The sequence below is a fragment of the Coloeus monedula genome (genome assembly GCF_965178545.1).
Source record: "Coloeus monedula genome assembly, chromosome: 14".
Classification (NCBI taxonomy): domain Eukaryota; kingdom Metazoa; phylum Chordata; class Aves; order Passeriformes; family Corvidae; genus Coloeus; species Coloeus monedula.
Window position 1 is genome coordinate 2,617,438 of NC_138794.1, and position 20,202 is coordinate 2,637,639.

Here is a 20,202-nt window from a genome sequence, read left to right on the forward strand (position 1 = left end):
TCTGCATTAACATACCTTTAATGCCAGCTTTTCTTAAAAAATAGACACTAAGGTGCAGTTCATTACCCAAAGAATGACTATGATTATTGATAATTTCTACATGTATGCATATGTGTGTGCACACATTTAGAAATGCACGCATGCCTTGTCTAGTTTTGTCAGACATTTCTCCCCAAAGAGAAATGACACACTCAAGACTTTACATTAAAATGTGAAAATGTGGGTTTGGAGATATGCTGTTTCAGGCCTCTGCTCTACCAAGGTACAACACTTCCACACAGTTTTGTCCTACAGATAAGTTTAAATCAGCAGTGGGGATTTATCTCCCCAGAAATTTTCCATAGCATCATCCACTTCCTTTCTGCAGGCACTCTTTTATCTGAGCTGCATAAAAACCTCACTGGAAGAGAACCCAAAGATGCCATGCTATAGATGATCATGTTTGCCCCCCAATCTACAGGGATATACAGAGACTGCATTCCCATTTGTGCAGTAGGGCTGGTTCTATATGGTCAGGTGACCAAAATTAGGATATAAGAGCAATAATCTTTAAATATCATTGTCTGTCTATTTGGAAAGAGTGCCTTTCACTTACCTATGCAAGTCTTCATGTCTTCAGATGCCATGAATCCATCATAGCAAAGACACCTGTATTCTCCTGGGATGTTTGTACACTGGCCTCCATCACAGATGTTAGGATTGTCTTCACATTCATCAATATCTACAGGGGAAAATAAGGTTTAAAATATGTTACCTTTATGCAATGCAGTGAACCATCATCATGGCAAGTAAGCATTTTAATGCTCTGATAAACATGGTGAAGATTGAATCCTTGCAAATAACTGAGCAGTACATTGCAAAATTGTCCTGATGAGTAAACTCCTTGTCTCTGGCTACAGTCAGTGGCAAAACATTCCCTTCTGACTCAAGTGGGAACAGGAACCAACTTTTCCTTCAGAGAAAAGAACCCCAACGGAACCTTTGTCACACCACAAGGCCACATATAATTGGGGATTCTTGGATACAATCCATCATTGTTGAAATCAATGGAAGCTCTGAAGTCAAATTCAGTGAAAAACATATCAAACTTGACAGAGCTTTAAAAAAGCCATCATACATGCAAAATACCTCTACAGATGATCTCAAGGGTGGTGACAAACTGGAAACAGCTCAGCTCATGATGGGAATAATTACAGTACACACATTTATTCCACTAGGAGATTTTTATGGTCTTTTTTAGCATTTCAGCTGACTGGCCAGCCATATAGTTACATCCTCTAGGATGAAAAGTTGTTTTCTCAATTGATAAAATTGCCATCACTGATTAGAGCCAAGCTCCAGAAGCAGATACTTTATTATATTAAGGCAACCATGCTAAGTTCTGGAATCTTTCAGAGCCCCTGGGATTATGTTAGTGTTCCTTGTAAAAATCCCTAAAATCTTCCTGTGTCAGCACCAACACAGACCAGCAAGAGCAAAAATCAGAAACTCTGCCTAGTGATACCATGGGAAAAAAATCAGCACAAAAAGGACAAGATTCAGGAATCCTCTCCAAGAGAAAGGTTGTAACTCATTATCAGAGCAGCCTATTGTGGATTGCAGTAATTATGCAGCTGCAAAAAATGAACTCACATTAATTTAAAATATTATGTTCATTATTCTGCTGTATTTCTAGCAGCTAGTGCTTGTGTGGATACACAACTTCTGCAAGGAAGAAGACTGACCAGTCCCTGTTTATCTTAACAAGCAAATAATGTTGGCATGGACATTAGCCTGAAAATGTTAATTTGGAATGGAATTTGAATTAACATGCAAAATTAAGCTCTAGAAATGGGAATAATAATGACAGAAATAAAGAACTTTATTTACGAACCTGTCACTGTACCGATTTCACAGTTGGGGGAAAATCAGCTGACAAAGAACCTGTTGTTTCTCCTAATTGAGCTGATTATTTATGCATAACCTCACCAATTCAAACCTGACCTACTACTGAACTGCACAGCATTCTTACCAGCTCAATTATCAGAAAATATATTCTGTGATGGCTTCCAGCTTTGTGTGATGCTAAAGATAAAAGACACATTCACACAGAGAGAAAACTGAAAATGTAAAATAGGTGTTTCACAACTGCAGGTCACAGTCCTATTATATCTTGTACCATGCACAAACACCTAACAGTGTAAAACCAGGTATCTAGTACAACGAAAAGGAAATGTCATTAATTTTTTAAAATTCTTATTGGTTTGGGCAGAGGCAAAACTTTAGCATGTGGATTTTGAATATTCAACAGATTACTACATATGTAAATAACATCTTTCCAAGGGAAGAAAGCAGCGTCTTCAAGACTAATAGGGTAGTGAAGGTGACTCCTCAAATCTCTGGATATTTTCTTAGATTTGACTTGATATCCAAAGATGTGTGGTGTTTCTGCTATTTAAACCTTTTTATGTGTGGCTATTGCACTCAAGTCCTTATTAGAGGAGAGTATGAAAATGAATACCTAATAGTTATTACAGCTGGCCTGTGAAGGAAATTCTATTTTTCAAGTCAAAGCTGGATATAGAGATGCAGAAATTCTCAACTAAGGTAACATCTGACAACAAACTTCTGTGGACATGTTTAGGGTCAAGCTAATGTGTGAACAAACCACAGAGAATCCGTCCCCTCCCCACAGCAAAGGCAGATGCTTCTGTTTTGACTCTGAGAATGGAAAGGTGAGAGTTTCCTATTCCAAAGATTTCAGTTTAATATGCAGGAAGGTGCTCTAAATGATCAGTTCTGGTTCTGGGTTTAGAGATGCGTTTGGGTGGCTAAGGACAAGGGGGAGTAAAGCACAGAACTGCTTCTAGCCATGGGACTTGAGATCCCAAAGACTGTCCAAGTGCACACTTGGGTCATTTGGTCCCCAGTCAAGTCAAGAAGATGAAAACAAAACAGTGGCTCAGCGACCCTGCTCCCCCCCTGCTCCCTTCCCTCTCATGTCACTCTAAACCTCTCACTGGGTTTAGATTCTGGCTGAGGCACAATTTCGATCAACTGGTTTTATTTTTGCACTGAAAAAGTGCCCCGAACACCAGTGTTTGGGCAAGGTTTTGAAAAAGCTTGCCTTTTCTAGAAACTTGAGCTAAAGCAAACTACTTCTAATCTAAATATTTTAGGTTTTCGGGGTCAATCAAATCTGCACTTTTTCTAGCTGAATTCTTTCTTTGAATGAGGGTCTGATACTTGCTGAAGGCCGGCTACTTTACATCTTTCTGACAGAGCAAGCTACAATGTGGGGGAAAACTACATTTTACTGTGCTTTAGGGCTCTTTTCTCTTCTGGAATGGTAGTGAGTGACCTCAGGGTAATTGAGACCCTGGTTTGAGGTCTATAAATATTTACAAATTCTAAATGTGAGCACTCTGTTAATTCAGTATAGAAAACTCTCCATTTGTTCAACCGTAAAGGCAATTCTATTCCAAGGGATTAACCCTGTTATAATTCTCATGCTCCTCAAGGAGCTCTTGGATGGAATTGGCAAACAGCTGGCAAATATTCACATGCCTCATCAGGCCAGTGGCTGTGAAGCAAAAAGTAAAGAGAAAAGTAGGGTAGAATTATCTTTCCAGTAACCTATGTGGAAATCACCAAGTGCAATTCACTTCCTGCGATTATGACTCCCAGACTCCCAAAGGAGAACACCCGGCCACAAGAGAGCTCTGAAAATTTTCTCACAAACCCTTTTAAGAGTGCAAAAGACCTGTTTCCTAAGAAAGATTTGTACTGTTCAGATTTCAATTTCTCTGCAAGTCTTTCAGCTCTGAAGTAATGCAGCATACTTGCATTTGACTAAACAAAGAATTAAAAATAGGAATTTTCTTGCTTGCTTAAGAGCAGATACCACACAACCACAGAACAGAGCAATCAGCTTCTTTTCTAGCACCTCTATCCTCTCCACCATAACCATACAATACACATGCACAGCATTTTGGCTTCTGTTCATGGTAATTTTTTTAATGGTGTTCAACGTGTTTTGGATTTGGATCTAATATAATACCTTAAGGGGAAAATTCAACTCGTACTGAAAAAATTACAGGTTTTTTGTTATTAAAATCAGAATCAACTTGTACACTTTCTGAAATTATGAAGAATCAATTCCCTTCAAAGCACTTCTTTCTGCAGTTGCCCAATTTGGAGATACTTACTTCAGAAAAAGAACTTCATTTTCCATTTATTTTCTTTTTGTAACAGTGTATTTGTTACAATAGCTTTAATCTTAAAAAGGTCCATTTTTAAACTATTGAAATAAACCCTTCAAGCAGAAAAGTTCCCGAACTCTCCCTTACCAGTGCATGTCCTGTGGTCTGGCATGAGTGCAAAGCCTTGTTTACAGCTACATTCATAGCTGCCCTCTGAGTTTGTGCAGAAGTTCTCACAGCCACCATTCATTATACTGCACTCATCGATATCTAAAAAGGAGAAAATTACAGTTAAAACCCACAATACCTTTTACTTTAAAGCACATTTCAAGGACATACTTTGAGTCAGCTTTCCAGTACAGCATCAATCCAGAACCTACACTTGGCATCTGCACACTAACATTCAAGTGTTTACAAAGGTAGGCACTGGGATGGATGTCAGGCAAACCAGGGATGGAAAGAGATGGTACCTGACTGCATATACAAATACTTCTGTGCTTCTCCTTCTACATATAGAAATAGCACTGTTGAGTTACCACAGTATCATTAGGACAACGAAGTTTTTTTAAGGATCAAGGTAAAAAACTACTTGTCAGAATTAAAGCCACTGGATTTTTCATGTATTTCCATGGCACAGTAGAGGGAATGTATGCAATTGAACCACATGATTCTATTTCATGGTCCAGCAGGAATGATGATTTTTAATTAAATATGTAACTAATCTAACAAGTTACTCCCTCTTAATCATCAAAGTCTGAAGTCTTGGGGCATTTAAAATAGTACATGATTTTATGCATCATGATTGATTTACTAGAGAAAATAATCTGTTACTCAGCTAAGTGCAGCAGTACTATAACTTCACTCATTTCTCTCAAAAATGGATGTGCACGTTTTGGAGGTTTTGCATACTGTTTTGACAAACTGTAATAGATTTTTTTGAATCATGGTTAAAAATGACTATATAACTACCAGACTGAAACAATTACATGTGTTTTATCTTCCCTGTTTGCTAGAGCTCCAGTGCAGATTTTGTCCTTACCGACACAGTATAGCTTGTCTTGTGTGGACTGATAGCCAGGGTTGCAAGCACACTGATACTTTCCAATCAGGTTGACACAACGGCCATTTCGGCACAGGTTGGTGCTCAGCTCACATTCATTAATGTCTGTTGCAGAGGAAAAAGAGGAACACATTTCAGATCTGAAAATGATACTACAGCACACGCTGTAAATGCACAACACAAGAGTGGTACAAAATGCTGTGCACCATCTTGATTTTGCCTGCATGTCTCACCTACACATGCAGAGATATTTGGTGATATCTGGTGGCCTGGAGGACAATCACACCGAAAACTTCCCTCTGTGTTGATGCAGGTGCCACCTCGGCAGAGAAGGGGGTTGCGCTGACACTCGTCGATGTCTGTGGGGAGAAGGGGAGGCACATCATGGCAGGGCCAGCACATCCCTCACCACAGCCCATCACAGCACCATCTGCCTTGGTCAATCAACCCTGCAGCCTGTCCTAGAGCCAGCCATCCCTTGCACCACAGTGCAGTTAGAAAAAGAAAATTAATTCAAGAAGGCTTCTTCTAAATCTTAATTTATCTTAAGTTCAAGGTTCAGGGTGTTGTCTCACTTAGCAAAAAGGGGATTGTGGGGATAAACTTAACATCCCAAAATCCTGTCCCTTGCTTATATATGCTTTGGCAACCTGCGGAAGCAGCAAATTCACGTTTAAATTTAGCTTTAATAAGGCTCTCAAAATGAGAGAGGCCTAAACTCAGGCACAATCAAACCTTCAAAACCCCCCCAAATAAATCATGCCTAGCATACTAGCACATAGCATACTACAGCACATCTAAGGTCTATAAAAAACATACCCATGCAGTTTTTCATCATCATAAATCCACTTTCATAGCCTTCAAAACATTCACACTCAAAGTCTCCAGGAGTGTTGACACAGATGCCTTGGCCACAAAGGTCAGGAGAGATGCGGCATTCATCGATATCTGTAACACAAAACACATTCACAGGATTTTCAAGGGAGTTCAGTTTGCCCTTTTCAATTCAAAACCAGAAGAGAGACATCCAGGAAGTTTACCTGTGCAGTTCCTCTCTTCAGAATCAAGGGCAAATCCACTGTCACATCTACACTTAAAACTGCCAATGGTATTTCTGCATTTTCCATGGGTACAAAGGCTGGGGAACATTTTGCATTCATTGATGTCTGAAAATGAGATCGTATGGACATATGATGTTATCATTTCATACAAAAACAGTGCACAAAAGAGCAATGCTGACATCAGAGCTCATCTTTTTTCATGACAGTGACCCCTCCTTTTGGGAAAATTAGTCCACACTACATAAACTGATACTGACTTCCCCCTACCTAATAGTGTAGGCACTCTGTGCTGGAATTGCCAAGAACACTTTCTTTCACAAAGTTAGTATTAGTCTCCCCTTTGTCCTGCAGGATGTGATTTGCAGCTCAGTAAGATTTCAGTGGACAGAGGATCAAGGCAAAGACAGCTTCGAAAAGAATCACTCTGTCTTCTGATTTCTGAGAAAAATGTGACTTCCATGAGTCACAGAAAACATAATGAGCATAAATAAAAGCACATGCCACTTTTTTTATGGATAATAATGGCTTAGTAACTGTTTATAAAACCAAGGCTGAAACTAACAACAGCAACAGTCATTCATATCTGTTTTCCCCTCATTTCAGACTTCATAATGTTTAGTTTTTGGGTAGCTTTTGACATTGTCCAGCTTAACCCCACTGGTAACCCTGGAAAGACAGCTTTCAACACATGGTGCTAGGGCGTCACTGTGTGATTCCCACTTAATGCTGGAAGTTTACCAACAAGAGTCATAACATGACTTGGTTTACAGTAAATAAAATTCTCTGATTTGAGCCATCATCCTGGAAGCTATTTCCTCTGCTTCTCCAAGTAGCTTCACAAGAAATTTCCAAAATTATTCACCATTTCTTGGTTGCTCCACAGCAGAATTACATTTGTTGCACCCTTCACAAGTAAGGACTGCTCTTTCAATGCATCCAAAGCTGACTGCCCAGCTTGTTCCAGTTCTTGTACTGTGAGATGCCAGGAGGCAAAGTCAGGCACAATTTAACCTCTCTAGTGAGAGACACAAATTCTTTGTTTTGAGGCTGCAGAATTATATGGTATTTAATGGTCTGTAACATGAACTAAATTCTCTTGTATTTTATTTGGGCTTTAGTTGCCATGAAATCTAATTGGATTTTCAAATGTGCCTTACGGTGAGTGAAGTGCCTATCACTGAAATTTTCAAACCCATAGGAGTTGTCTGATGGAAGAGTAAAAGCCTTCAGGATTTGCTGGCAATTAACCACAAATGGATCACATACCTTTAGAGAAGGGCTTCCCACTTATCTCTATCTTCGTAGAGAACCCAGGTCCCCTTGGGCAAAGAGCTTCAAACTCAGGAGTTCCCCTGAGAGGACACTCCTCACACTCGTAGCCCCAGGCTGCCCCCACGGAGCAGCAGCAGGCGTCCATGCGGTGCCGGCCCGGGATCTGGGAGGTGCACTGCTCGTCCTCGTGCTGCAGGTAGCAACTCTCCAAGCGAATGTCTGTTGGGCAATTCAACAACATGTGGAGAAAGAAAGAGAAAATTTAGTTCACTGCAGTGGATTTTTTTTCCCAAATCCCTTCACAGGACAGTTTGCTCTGTGTTTTTGTGGACTCGGAGGACCATCCCAAGCTCACTGCATAATTCTTAACAGCAAAATATTAATGCTAAACTCAGACATTAACAGTTGAAGTAAGTCTAAAGCACCACTCTGAAAAATGGTGCTCAACACTTGAAGTAAATTTTGGATCAGAAAAGGATTTTAAACATTCCAGCTTGCCATACTTACATAAGGCCTTTTAGTTACTACAAGCTATGCCTTGTTCAGACAGCAATCTTGGGCATTTATTGTCATAAATGGACAAAGGTGCTGTGGGTGGGCAGCATACAAAACTTGGATATTTTGTTGCACCCTCCATCAAGGTGCATGCCGTGGCCAAGTCCAGGGCCACAATGGTGTGTCCTCCACTGTTCAGCCTTTGTGGAAGGTGGTTTCAGCAGGGCTGCAGATGAAGAGTGCTAAGAGCACATATGATCTGCAGGGATTTGTCAGATGAACAGTCTGGAATCAATGCTACTCACCAGCTAGCAGATGGTAACGGGCTTTAGCTACTACTACTGGAATCTGCTCCTATTCCAATAGAACTAAGTTCATGTCCCTGACTAATTCCATTTGAAAAATGGGCAAAAATACTTCTCCTTACTTGTTAGAAAACATGCAGTGCAACCACTGGTCACTGCAGAGATCTGCTCTTCCCTAGCAGACCTGTACACGGAATTAATACCTACCAAGACAAGTTCGTCCAGAAGCATCTAAAGTCATTCCACTGGGGCACTGGCAAACAAATGATCCCAAGGTATTGACACACTGCCCATTTGTACAGACCCCAGGAAACACCTCACATTCATTAACATCTATTAAAACAAAAAAAGAAGTGAGTAAGAGTAATCACTAGCATGCTAAACATGAACAAATTAGCAAAAATATAGAAAATAATAATATTCTAATGTTTTTAGGATAAAATAAAAAACCACAGCAGTTTACATGGCCTGAAAAAATTCAAAACATTTACAGTTCCCTAAGCAAGTCAGCCAGAAGCAATTAATTACAGAAAACTGCTGATGATGAGAAATCATACATGTTGCTATTTGCCATTTCTACATATACTGAAATCAAACTCAAAAGCAACAGGAAAGGGAGGGGTGTTTAAAAACTATATCCATTTTTATACTCACTGTGGGCCAGATATTTGAAGCAAATGGGCAAAGAAAGACCAAGATAAGTACAAAATGACATGCATTATTCCAACTAGAGTCAGTATTTTTTAAAGATTTTTGAGAATTTTTTTCTATCTGCATGTCTGGAAACTACAACACCATTTGAAATCTGGCCCTATGGCCTTGTCAGCAACTAGCAACTGTATATATATTAAAATAACCTCCTTACAACTACACACAGAGTTTAACTTCGTTAAGTAAAAACTGTATTTCTATACTTAAGAGGCAAATTTAGCACTTTTGGGTAAGGATATTTTGATTAAATATATTAGCTTGGCTTGAGCTCCAATAAATGTTTAGTAATCTAAGTGTGAGGTCTTCCCACCCAAGCCCTTTGTGGCAACTGCCTTGGGAAGAAGCCTCCAGCATTAAACATGGCTCCAAGATGAAGGGTGACAATTTTTATGACAGGAGAGGATAAGAACAAGAAATGGAAAAAGAATGACTGGCAAACTGTAGATGAATACTCATGTATAGAGTAACCAAGAAGGGGGAAGGTTGGGCTGGTTAGGCCTCCATACAAAACTCCTGGTGCAAAGAGGCTCTGCATCTCTTAAACCTCACGGAGCACGATGGAGGATAAACGCTGGGGGGCAAATCAGTGGCCTCTGCCCTTGAACAGATACTGCAAATTGACTGGAAGGTATGAAGTAAAGCCAGTGGATTATTAGAAACCACTGAAACACTCTTCACGGCCTGTGAGCAATATTGCAGCTGACAACTCCAGGGCTCACCCGTAAACGAGAGGAATGCTGCCAATTCAGTTTGCTTATTTCCTTGCACAAGATCTATTACTCATTTTACATGGGCTGCGTATGGGAGAACTGACTATCACCTTTTGGGAACTAAACTTACTCCTGTCTCTAACTTGCCAGTAAATTTCCTAGAGACCTTTCCCTGTCTTGAAAAATGCTTACATTGGTTGAAAACCAAGTAAGGCTTCATAATGTTACAAGGAAGGGGAAACTACTCTGAAAAACCTGGGGCTATCCATGTCCCATTGAAATGAGAAAGATTAAAGCACGTAAGAGATGTAATCCGATGTGCTGGTAAAAGAAATGTTGAAAACAGTTATGTCTGTATCTTGGAAGGATAAACTTTCCATCCCAGCAGTGTTGAAAATGTTCTAAGACTTTCCTTGTGAAGAGAGATAGGTGGGCCCACTTTTTTCTTCTTTCCTTTCACTTACACACTCCACAAAGTGTTGCTGAGGTCAGATAAGTTATGTACAGTGGGTCTGCAGCACAGACATGCCAAGATATTCAGTCATCATTTGGAAAGCAAAGAGTATGTGCGAGGGTGTTCCTCTTTTCTTTTTTTTTTTAAGGGAAAAAAACAATGTTTCTTTATGGAAGCTACATATGGGAGTAATTTTTTAAAAATATTTTAACTGCAGTGTCATGTCAGATGTTGTCAGTCAGGATGACCCACAGCAGTTTGAGACTCTGAGCTTCGGCATATTATGTAAATATGCAGTACTTTTCCAGGGGTTCAAATCAATTCAAACAGAGATGAAATAGGGTGGGACCTTCAATTCTCACAGAATAGTATAGAGTCATCTCATACCAAGAAAAAACTACACATCTAAAATATCTTTAACCTTTTCTTTAACCAAAGTATAACTGTGTCCTGATGCTTTTTTTTTTTTTTTTCTTTTAATAGGACAGTGAAAATATGTTTTGGAATGTATAAGTTTTCATATAATGTTGTATGGGAGAAAGTCAAGGTTAGGGAAAAAAAAAAAACCCTAACGTGAACTACAGGCTTTGAACATTCTTTTTCTAAAGCATAGTAATGGCTTATCATACCACTGTATTATGCCATGTTTTGTAGTATACATAAGACACATACTTTGTAAAAACAGGTTACTCAGTTAACAGTATTTGAAGAGAAAAAACCACCTCCTTATACTGGTAGACATTATATTTGCAAGTGTGTACTTTGAGATAAACTGTGAGTAGGCAGGAATGTTAAACAAACTGAAACCAAATTCATCCCTGATATAACTCTAATGAAGTCAATGGAACAACACGAGGTAAGAACTTGGCACAGTGTTCTTCTATGCTAAATTAACCACTTAAATCAAAACACTGGCATTTTTTCATTCAAGCTCTGATTTATATTAAGGCAACAATAAATACCTTCACACAATGTTCCTCTTATTCTTGAATATCCCTTTTGACATATTGGGTCTGTAAAACAAACAAAAATGAAGCTTCAGAACACTAGAGTCCAAAACTCAACATTAATTTATTGTGCAAAACTGATCATGTGAAACATTATCTAGTTTATTGCTATGAGAAGTCTGAGTGCTTAGACAGTATCCCAGTAGTTTCTGAAATAATAAAGAGAGAAGATGGGGCAACTACATAAACTATATAGAGTGTCAGCCTTTATCCTCTTTTGCTTCCCATGTGTCTCAGCTAGCTAAACCAAAAGTGGTTATGATTGCTGCTTCATTCAAACCAATTAATTCATTTCACTTGATCACAGCACATTACAACCCTATTTGCCATGGATGAATGAGGATGAATCCTGTTAAGATATACAGAATGAAATTAACCAAAGATTTAAACAAACTAGCAGCTTTCAGGATATAGAAATAACAACCCACACACATTTCTGCATTCATCAGCTCATCCCACAGTCCAGTAAAATGATCAAATGAATATGCAGCGACCTCAACCCATTTCTTGATCAACTCTATGAGTCTCCAGGTCATCAGTTAATCTACAGAGTACAATAAAAAGGGCTACTCCCTCTCCTCCCTCCATTACCACACCAAAGATCCATTTGTTGTGAACATTTCCTTGGGATCTCTGGGGAACATGCATTTATTGCTACATCATTAGGAACTCCAGATCACTAATTATGACAAACCGAGCTAAAGTAAGGCTGCAAGTTACAGACTGTAGGTGTGGTCCCTTCCCTTCAGTGCTTAAACTTGTAAAGTATTTACTGTAAAATCCATTTAGAATCTTCTATAGCTGCATGCTACCTCTCAAATACTAAGACTTCTCTTTTTTGGGACTGAATAAGGAGTGACGGCTTGATAACAGAACAACTGAAGTTATTTGTCTACCCTGTGCCCAACTTCTCTGACAATCATCTGGACCAACCTCAGAGGAGGAAAAGCCCCAGGCTCCTGAGGAAAATGAAGAGCATTACCTCGTTCACATGGCGTACACGGGCTTCCCCAAGCAGCACCTAGTGAGGAACAGCACTGGGACTTCAGAGTTGCTCCATTGATATTTATTTCACACCTTCCATTCACTATGTTCTGCCAACAGGTACCCTTGACAGTTTCTGTTTGGAAAAAAACCGATGTATTTTCATGCAGATTCTCTAGCATTATGCATTACTGTCTTTACAAACACATGTGAATTTAACCATGAAAAAGAATCATCCTTTCACTATAATTTACCACATCAGAACTAAATTTATTTTAAAATCTCTTAATTTAACCTTCTCTATGCTGAACTATAGCCTAAAATCATCCCAGCACAGAGCTCTTGCATATCCTAGTTTATGCTTATTGTCTTTAACAGGCAGCATATCAATAACACTCAAGATGTGAGTCCCTGTATTTATTATGACTCAGATTAGGGGCACATGCAGAAGAACAGAGTAGACATGAACCCTTGCTACATCTTCCATTGTTTTGCTAGATCCCACAGTCTGGGTATTTTCCCATACAGGGAGTGGCAGAAGATAGCTAAGGATCAGACAGCTGTAGTCCTACAGCTTTCCTCACTGACTAGACAAGAGCTATAAATTACTGTCCCAACAGAACAGGCAAGAAAGGAAATGATGAGCCTACAGAGTATCTGAATCACAGCATTGTCTGTGGATGCTCTTGAGCTGGTCTCGACTGTGCATAACTTGTTCATGCTCCATCTCAAATAGAAAATTCCTTCCAGAGAGCAGATCCTAATTAGAACATGCTCACCTTATTATAGGAGAAATTAAGGAGGTGAGCACAGACCTGAAGTACTAGTCTTAACCCTTCTGCGTTGCTCAGAAAAAATTTTCACCTCTTTCAAATCTGGCATGGAAGCACACTAAGCTCCCAAGTGCACTTCATGCACCCACAGGAATGGTGAAAACAAGCACTTTCTTAACATTTTTTCTGTTACGTTTTCCACTATATTTATCTACACAAGTTATTTTAAAGTATTTTCTAAAGCTGGTGGTGTACAATGTTCGCATGTAACTGGACATTTTTAACCAGCAAACATAAAATCTTCAGAAGAATAAATACCTATGCAGATGGTTCTGGTTGGATCCAAAGTACTTTCGGGAGAACATTCACAAACGAAAGAGCCTGGTGTGTTTTTGCACACTCCATTAACACAGGGGTTAGATTCACATTCATCAATATCTAGAAAAGAAACACACTGCTGCTAGTGCCAGAAAACATTAACAAAAATACATATGGCTCTTTTCAATTTAGGAAAAAGGGGACGAAGCTTTCCTCATAACCAATCTTCCTGATATTCCCCTTTTCTGTTATGAAACTCTTCACAACAGACTAACGTGCACGTGTCCCAAAGACACACTAACACATTCGAACTGTCTATGGCTCAAAAAGGGTTCAAACTAGGAGCCCTTTGGCTCTGCTCCTCAAAAAACAGATTTGTAAAGCTTGGGTTTTTCTCACCCTTGGCACAGTGCGGGCTCACTGATAGTAGTATATAGGGAGAGTAAACACAGGCTATTCCATGAGGTTATCTAATGGCTTTTTTGGCCTTGTCTCTTCTCATTCTCCTATTTCCCCATAGAATTTATTTATGGTGATTTTTTTAGTTTTACACATTATATCCCCATCAAGGTTCAAAGTATTTCTGGCACAATCTGAGAACAACCCAAATGAATAAAACTAGGATTAAATGGTGTGTTACCAATTACCTTCACATGTCTTTAGATCAGGAGTGTATACAAATCCTTTTGGACAGGTGCAGGTGAAACTTCCAGGGGTATTTCTGCATTGCCCATTGTCACAAAGCAGCATGTTCAGTGCACATTCATCAATATCTACAATGAAAATAAAGAACTTTTTAAGAAATGAAACATTTCTGGAATAGAAGTCAAGACTGAATTTCCCTCCCAAGAGCCACATTTCAGAAGAGACAAATAGGGCAGGGGGATGTGGTATGTGTGGAATATGAATACTGGATTCTTTTTGTAGACAACAGGTTTGCACAAGAGTTTGTACTTCCTTTCCTCACATATTCATATGTATGTGAGAGCCACACCACAGTTCAAAATAAAGCTGGGGATCACACTTTCATCCTGCCTTTATTGTGGACTAGGTCTATGAAGTCTCTCAGTCCCTGCACAGCAGCCCCCACAGCCATGAAAGAAACAAGCAGAGGATTGGTTTGAAAAGGTTTGCTGATCATCCTGGTCTTTAAGTCATCATTTTTTCCAGGCTGGCTCTGAACTGTCTTAGATGTTATGGTTAACAAGGCTAATGTAAGTCTACACTTGCTTCAGAGATGAAAAATTTAAATAGGATTGCTAGTGCTAAATTTCAAGAACCCTGAGGAAATCTTTGGAAGAACTGTGGTCATTAGAGAGAAGTTGCAAGAAGGTGGCAATGGGCCATGAATAGCAGGTGAAGACCAGGAGAGACCCAGAGAGCAGACGGGAACAATTGGCTAAGTCAGAGAGGCCTCAGAAAGTGTTGAGAGAAGTTGGGAAGACTCAGAGGGTCAGCGCAGCAGCTGGGAACAGCAAAAGTGCTAGGAAAAGAAGGGAGACTTGCAGAATAAAACAGACCATGTGGGAAGCTTCACCGGAGTTCAGAAAAATTGAGAGAGGGCCAGGTGGAACATTATGGGAGAATGGGAAACAGCTGTGATGGAGCATGGATGTGGCCTGCAACAGGGTGGGCTGGGAAGCGTCTGGAAACTCACAGATGGACTGGGAGAAGAGATGCCATCAGCTACAAGAGAACACTGGAATGGGACAGGGATGATTAAAGCCAAAGAAGCAAATGGGAAAATGGGATGAATTACAGTGTGATTTGTATCTAAGAAAGATCAACTTTTTTTTTTTTTTTTTAATAAAGATAATGGATAGTTTAGACTGGGATAACACAGATGACTTAAGCTATTTAGGCTTAAGTAGAGAATACAGAACCCAAATAAAATTACTACGTAAGCAGGAGATAATAGAAAGGAATTTAAGAATTTTAAGGTGGTTCCAGAGCTGGATGAAGAAGAGGTTACAGTAGGATATATTAAAAAAGAGAATTATCATGATGAAGTGAGGATATTAGAAATGCTTTCAAGGATCAGTCTTGGGACTGGTCCTATAAAATATTCATTGTAATGCAGAAGTAAAAAATGAATGGAATCAAAAACTGCGGACAACACTAAGCTGGAAGCTATTACCAATACAGAGAATCAGGCAAGGCTAAATTAATCTCGACAACATGAACAAGAAAAGTAAGATGAAATATAATCACCAACATTCAAAACTTTGCAGTTAGGGACCAGTAACAATAACATGCTAGAAACCAGAACTCATCAGCTGAAGGCTAGTGAGAAAACTCTGGATGTAACTCCCAATTAGAGGTTGACTTTGATCCCACAGTATAACACTTATTTGAGAAAAGACTAATCCACTCTAGAATCAGTTTGGGCAGGATATTCCATGGGGCAATGGAGAATTTCTGGCACGACTACACAAGGCACTGGTCAGACTTCATCAGAATACTGTACACTGGTCAGACCAGTCATGTTCAAGAGAAGGCTGCAGCCTCTGCTTTTATGAAAAGACCAGAAGTATAGATTTGGATAGTTTAGCCAACAGAGTTTGAAAAAGGATATGATGATTCTTTATAAATACTTTAGGGATAAGACATTTCATACCAATGCAGTTTTTCCCAGTTGAGTCTACTTCATATCCAGGGTCACAATAACATTTGTATGTTCCATGCAGATTCTCACACCTTCCATTTGGACAGAGATCGGGATCCAATAAGCACTCATTAATATCTACATAAAGGTAAAGAAACCCAAACATCAGAGCCAGTCGTTGAGGGCTTGTAGGGGTTAATTCTCCAAACTAGGAAAAGACAGTTTCAATATCATTAACATTGGCTGCTCCATATTTATAATTATAGTTCTGACCAGGAAATTCACACCTAAATATTCACATCCAAGAGAAAAAAGCATCTCTTTAACATTGATTTATCTCTAGCCCATGGTCACTTAGGAAACTTTCAACTGTAGGTAAGAACTGGAATATTAAACTGGGGTAACAGATTAGATTTAGAAAAGCCCACGTATTAATACTCCCCATATCTCCTGATTCACAGCATTTCCAGATGGCATCACTTGCCAAAGTATTAATATTCCTTCTTTCTGAGTGCTTTTCCCTATCTACTGCCAGCAAATCTACTAGTAAGCATTGACTGACTTAAGAGTTTGAAGTTTCCCAGTTCTATGACTACAAAGCTTTTATTGTAATCATTTCCCTCTTCTTTGTAGTTAAACAAACTCTGGCCTATTTTGACAGATGAAAACATGAGTAAGCTCAATGTTCAATATGTTTATTCTTCAGGATGATTTCACCTGAAATATGCAAATATAATTTACATAAAAAGTCACGTAGGTGACGACACTTCTCATAAATTTGTCATTATTTTATAATGGCACTTACATTCACTCCAAGATGTAAAACAGAGGCCCCACAGGTGAAATGTCATGATCCTGAAACTTCATGCTCCATTCATTTCACCCTAAGCCTTTCTCCCATCCTCTTCTGTCACCATCCCCACCAGCATGGCTAACAAATTAAAGATATCAAGGTAACACTTTCAGACCAAAGTGCTATAGTTTGAATTACATTAGGTGATCTTACCATTCCCTCCTGCAGTCATGCCAGTTCCACTGCTGCACAGAGCCTGATATTCAGCTGGAAAAAATATTAAAATACTTATTGGAATATTCTTTCTTAGCTCATTGCTTTCAGCATCACCATTTACACTATGGCAATTATTAGAAAGATTATTAACATGCCTTTCAATTCTTCTGAAAATGTTAATAACCTCACAGTATTCTGAACCCGTGAAGCATTTTAGCAGATTCAGGATCTGAATCTGCTTATGAAGATGGATGAGTAAAAACTTCACATGACAAACTGTGGCATTTAAGAATAGACATAAACTTCATGCTGGTCCTCCTACACAAATGAACCATAATATAATCACAGCAAGATTCTCCAGAACTTGTATGTCCAAGTCCTTGCTCAAGGTGCATGTTCAAAGAGACCAGGAAACACAACATTTTTTCCTATAAATCTGCCCCATATTTAACTCCGTTTAGCAGAAGTGTCTTCATGAGTTCACAGTATCTTATCCTTACAAAAAATAAAATTAAAATATGTGTCAAAGCTTCTCAAATGTCTCACTTCTGGGTTCAAGTTCTTCTTCTGAGTTCAGGACAATTAATAGCACAAACTGAGAGCCAGCTCAGCACTAATTATTGCCATATAGGTCAACATTTTTCAATATATTTTCACTATAACAACATCCAAAATACTTACACTGCTAAAATTAATAAATATTAAAAATATTTATGGAATTAGCTGTGTTCTCTTTGAGAAAATTCCATGCAACACATCTCCCACTATTAACATAACCAGCAAATTAATATGTATCCTGGCCTGAATCAAATAATCACTGTCACTGCATGTGAAAGCAGACCTGCTCTGAATGTGCATCAACAGAATTTAGTCTAGAATGGCAGGAACTTCTGCAAATTGCTTCTGAGGAGCACAGAGGTCTTCCTTTCAGGAATATTTTTCAGTCTCTCTGGTAAAATGCTTCTCTAAGAAATCTTCTCCTTCCCTCCCCCACTGAAAGCCCAAAGAAATGCTACACTTCACTCTACATGAGACAGCCTTTTTTTGACAATTGAAGAGGTGAGGAAAACAACACAGGAAAAATAGCTTACACATATGTAAATGTTCCAATAAAGTAAATCAAACATAACACTGAAGTCAATGATACAGAGTCCAGTATTTGTAGAAGATTTCTACTCTACTGTACAGTAAGAAAGGCCCACTAACATCACCAGAGGCTGCTGGAAAAGCTCTTTTCTATTTTGCTAACATGTCCTTGGTGTTTTGCTATTCTAAACAACACACCAAGTTATAAAATGGTCATCAGCAAGTTCCTGCTGAAGAGCTCACATCAGCCCTACCAGCCTAATTTGTTCCAACTGGTTTTGTCTCCCTAATGCTTTCAGAAAGCTATCGTTAAAAACAGATTTGAAAAATAAATCTAGAATTATTTTTGCCTACAAAGCCAATACCATGGTAGTATGACATGCCTTGGAACGACACATCAAATGGCACGCTTTCTTTATATGCAACAACAAATTTGCTGAGTGACAAGAAACACTTGACCAATTGAGGTTTCAAACCAGCTCCCTGCAGTCAGTCACCTCCATGAAAGCAAGGTCCTTTAATTTACTGGCTTCAAGGCAAGGACTGTGTCAGCTGAGTCTTGTTGGAAGAAGTGTTTTCCTAAAACACTTCTGCCCACTGGAATGGTTAGAAGTGCTTTCTTGCCAGAGAGAAGTTATGGCCCAGACAACTTCACTTGGGGGGGATTTCAGTGACAGACTCAAGTATTCGCAAGAAACTGAACTGGACATTTGTTTGTGCATTGACTACCCAAAGGTGAGGTACTGAATAAACTGCTTCAGATCACTTGAAGGATATAGGAGTCATGCAGCAAACACCTGATTGGCAGGTGTACATAAGAATTTGAATCTATGAATTAATCAAGTTTTTTCCATTACTAACTTGAGTTAAAAATTATATTTTTCGTTATCTACATCTACCAGAATACAGTTTGTTGCCTAAAAATGTCCTGTTTGTTTTTAATGTGCATAACAAATCTGGACCCAGACATTGTAATTTACTGTTGCTTTAAAAAAATATCTCCCATAGCCTTAAAACATACAAAACAGAAGACTGTTCAAAGCATGTAACACGTTATACAACAATTTAATCTCCTGATTTAAGTTGCAATGTTAATAAAAAACTTTCTTCTACCTTTCCAAAAACAGTTTATCAACAGAAATGGTAAATTAGAATATTTACCAGTGAACATGGCATACCTGAATTTTGTGCTGGGCAGGGCTGGCAAGGCTCTCCAAAGGCATAGTCAGTGCTGGCACAGCAGCACTCTGACTTTGTAACTGCACCCGTTAATGGTCTCACACATTGGCCTCTCTTGTAGCCACCATAGCATGTGCTCCGCATATGTGTATCTGAGGGAAGAAATCTCTCTTAATCCTGCCATAGCCAACTATCCTGCCATCAATTATGACAAGTATTAAATGCAGCTCGGGTGTCATAAACACCATGAAATAGCTGTCAAAACAACGGATCTTTCACTATTTCCCTCTGCTTTTCAGCCACCTATACTCCCCCACCCCCCCCACTACTCGGGACAGGAAATTCTTCTTCCTCATGCTCCCAAGAACTCAGGCATACAAAGTGTTACTGCATTTACTGACTTAACATGCATTAGTGAACTACTAGGCAAACAATCAGCTCTTAACCTTGAACTAGTGAGAAGCTATGGGGAAAATGGACAAAGTCTTTGCTCTTTCTCTGCTTGTAAAAACCCAAGAAAAAGTCATTAATGCTATTCCAGTACATAAGACTTCATATGTTTACGTTTTCAGATCCAGGGGTGATTTTTCTCTTTATTTAAGAACTGGCCCACAAATGGCTGTCAGGCACATTAGCATTTTATAATCAAACACTGAGCTTGTACAAAAACAGGCAGAAAACTGGGTACATCCCACGTTAAAAAGAGGTGACAGTAATTAAATCTCTGAGCTTAGTGACAAATGAAGAGTTTTACATTGACAGAAACAGGGCAAATTCTCACCTTCTCAGAACTGATACAGCACTAGTTACCTCTAGACTGTATAGTCTACCTAACCTTGTGATTTGACCCACACTTTTTTTCTCTTTAAATAAAAACGAAATGAAAACGGAGCAAAATGGGCTATTACAGCAAGCATCCCAGAGCTGTTAGTATCCACTATAACTACTACCCACCATTCCATGAAAAAATGGTAAATTCTACATTCAGACTT

The 20,202-nt window shown here is 39.1% G+C and overlaps 1 protein-coding gene across 2 annotated transcripts in view; it reads right to left on the minus strand.

Annotated features, from left to right (window-relative positions):
* FBN1 (fibrillin 1) overlaps positions 1–20,202 on the minus strand; it is a gene marked incomplete at its 5' end in the record, with an annotated part of 144,034 nt that overhangs the window by 44,645 nt on the left and 79,187 nt on the right. For both annotated transcript variants that reach the window (XM_082290967.1, XM_082290966.1), the window contains 15 exons: positions 596–721; positions 4,329–4,451; positions 5,221–5,346; positions 5,475–5,600; positions 6,061–6,189; positions 6,282–6,407; positions 7,569–7,793; positions 8,582–8,707; positions 11,212–11,262; positions 12,239–12,376; positions 13,332–13,451; positions 13,979–14,104; positions 15,949–16,074; positions 16,943–16,996; positions 19,210–19,362. In XM_082290967.1, the coding sequence (XP_082147093.1) occupies positions 596–721; positions 4,329–4,451; positions 5,221–5,346; positions 5,475–5,600; positions 6,061–6,189; positions 6,282–6,407; positions 7,569–7,793; positions 8,582–8,707; positions 11,212–11,262; positions 12,239–12,376; positions 13,332–13,451; positions 13,979–14,104; positions 15,949–16,074; positions 16,943–16,996; positions 19,210–19,362 (1,875 nt within the window). The remainder of the gene's footprint in view (positions 1–595; positions 722–4,328; positions 4,452–5,220; positions 5,347–5,474; positions 5,601–6,060; positions 6,190–6,281; positions 6,408–7,568; positions 7,794–8,581; positions 8,708–11,211; positions 11,263–12,238; positions 12,377–13,331; positions 13,452–13,978; positions 14,105–15,948; positions 16,075–16,942; positions 16,997–19,209; positions 19,363–20,202) is intronic.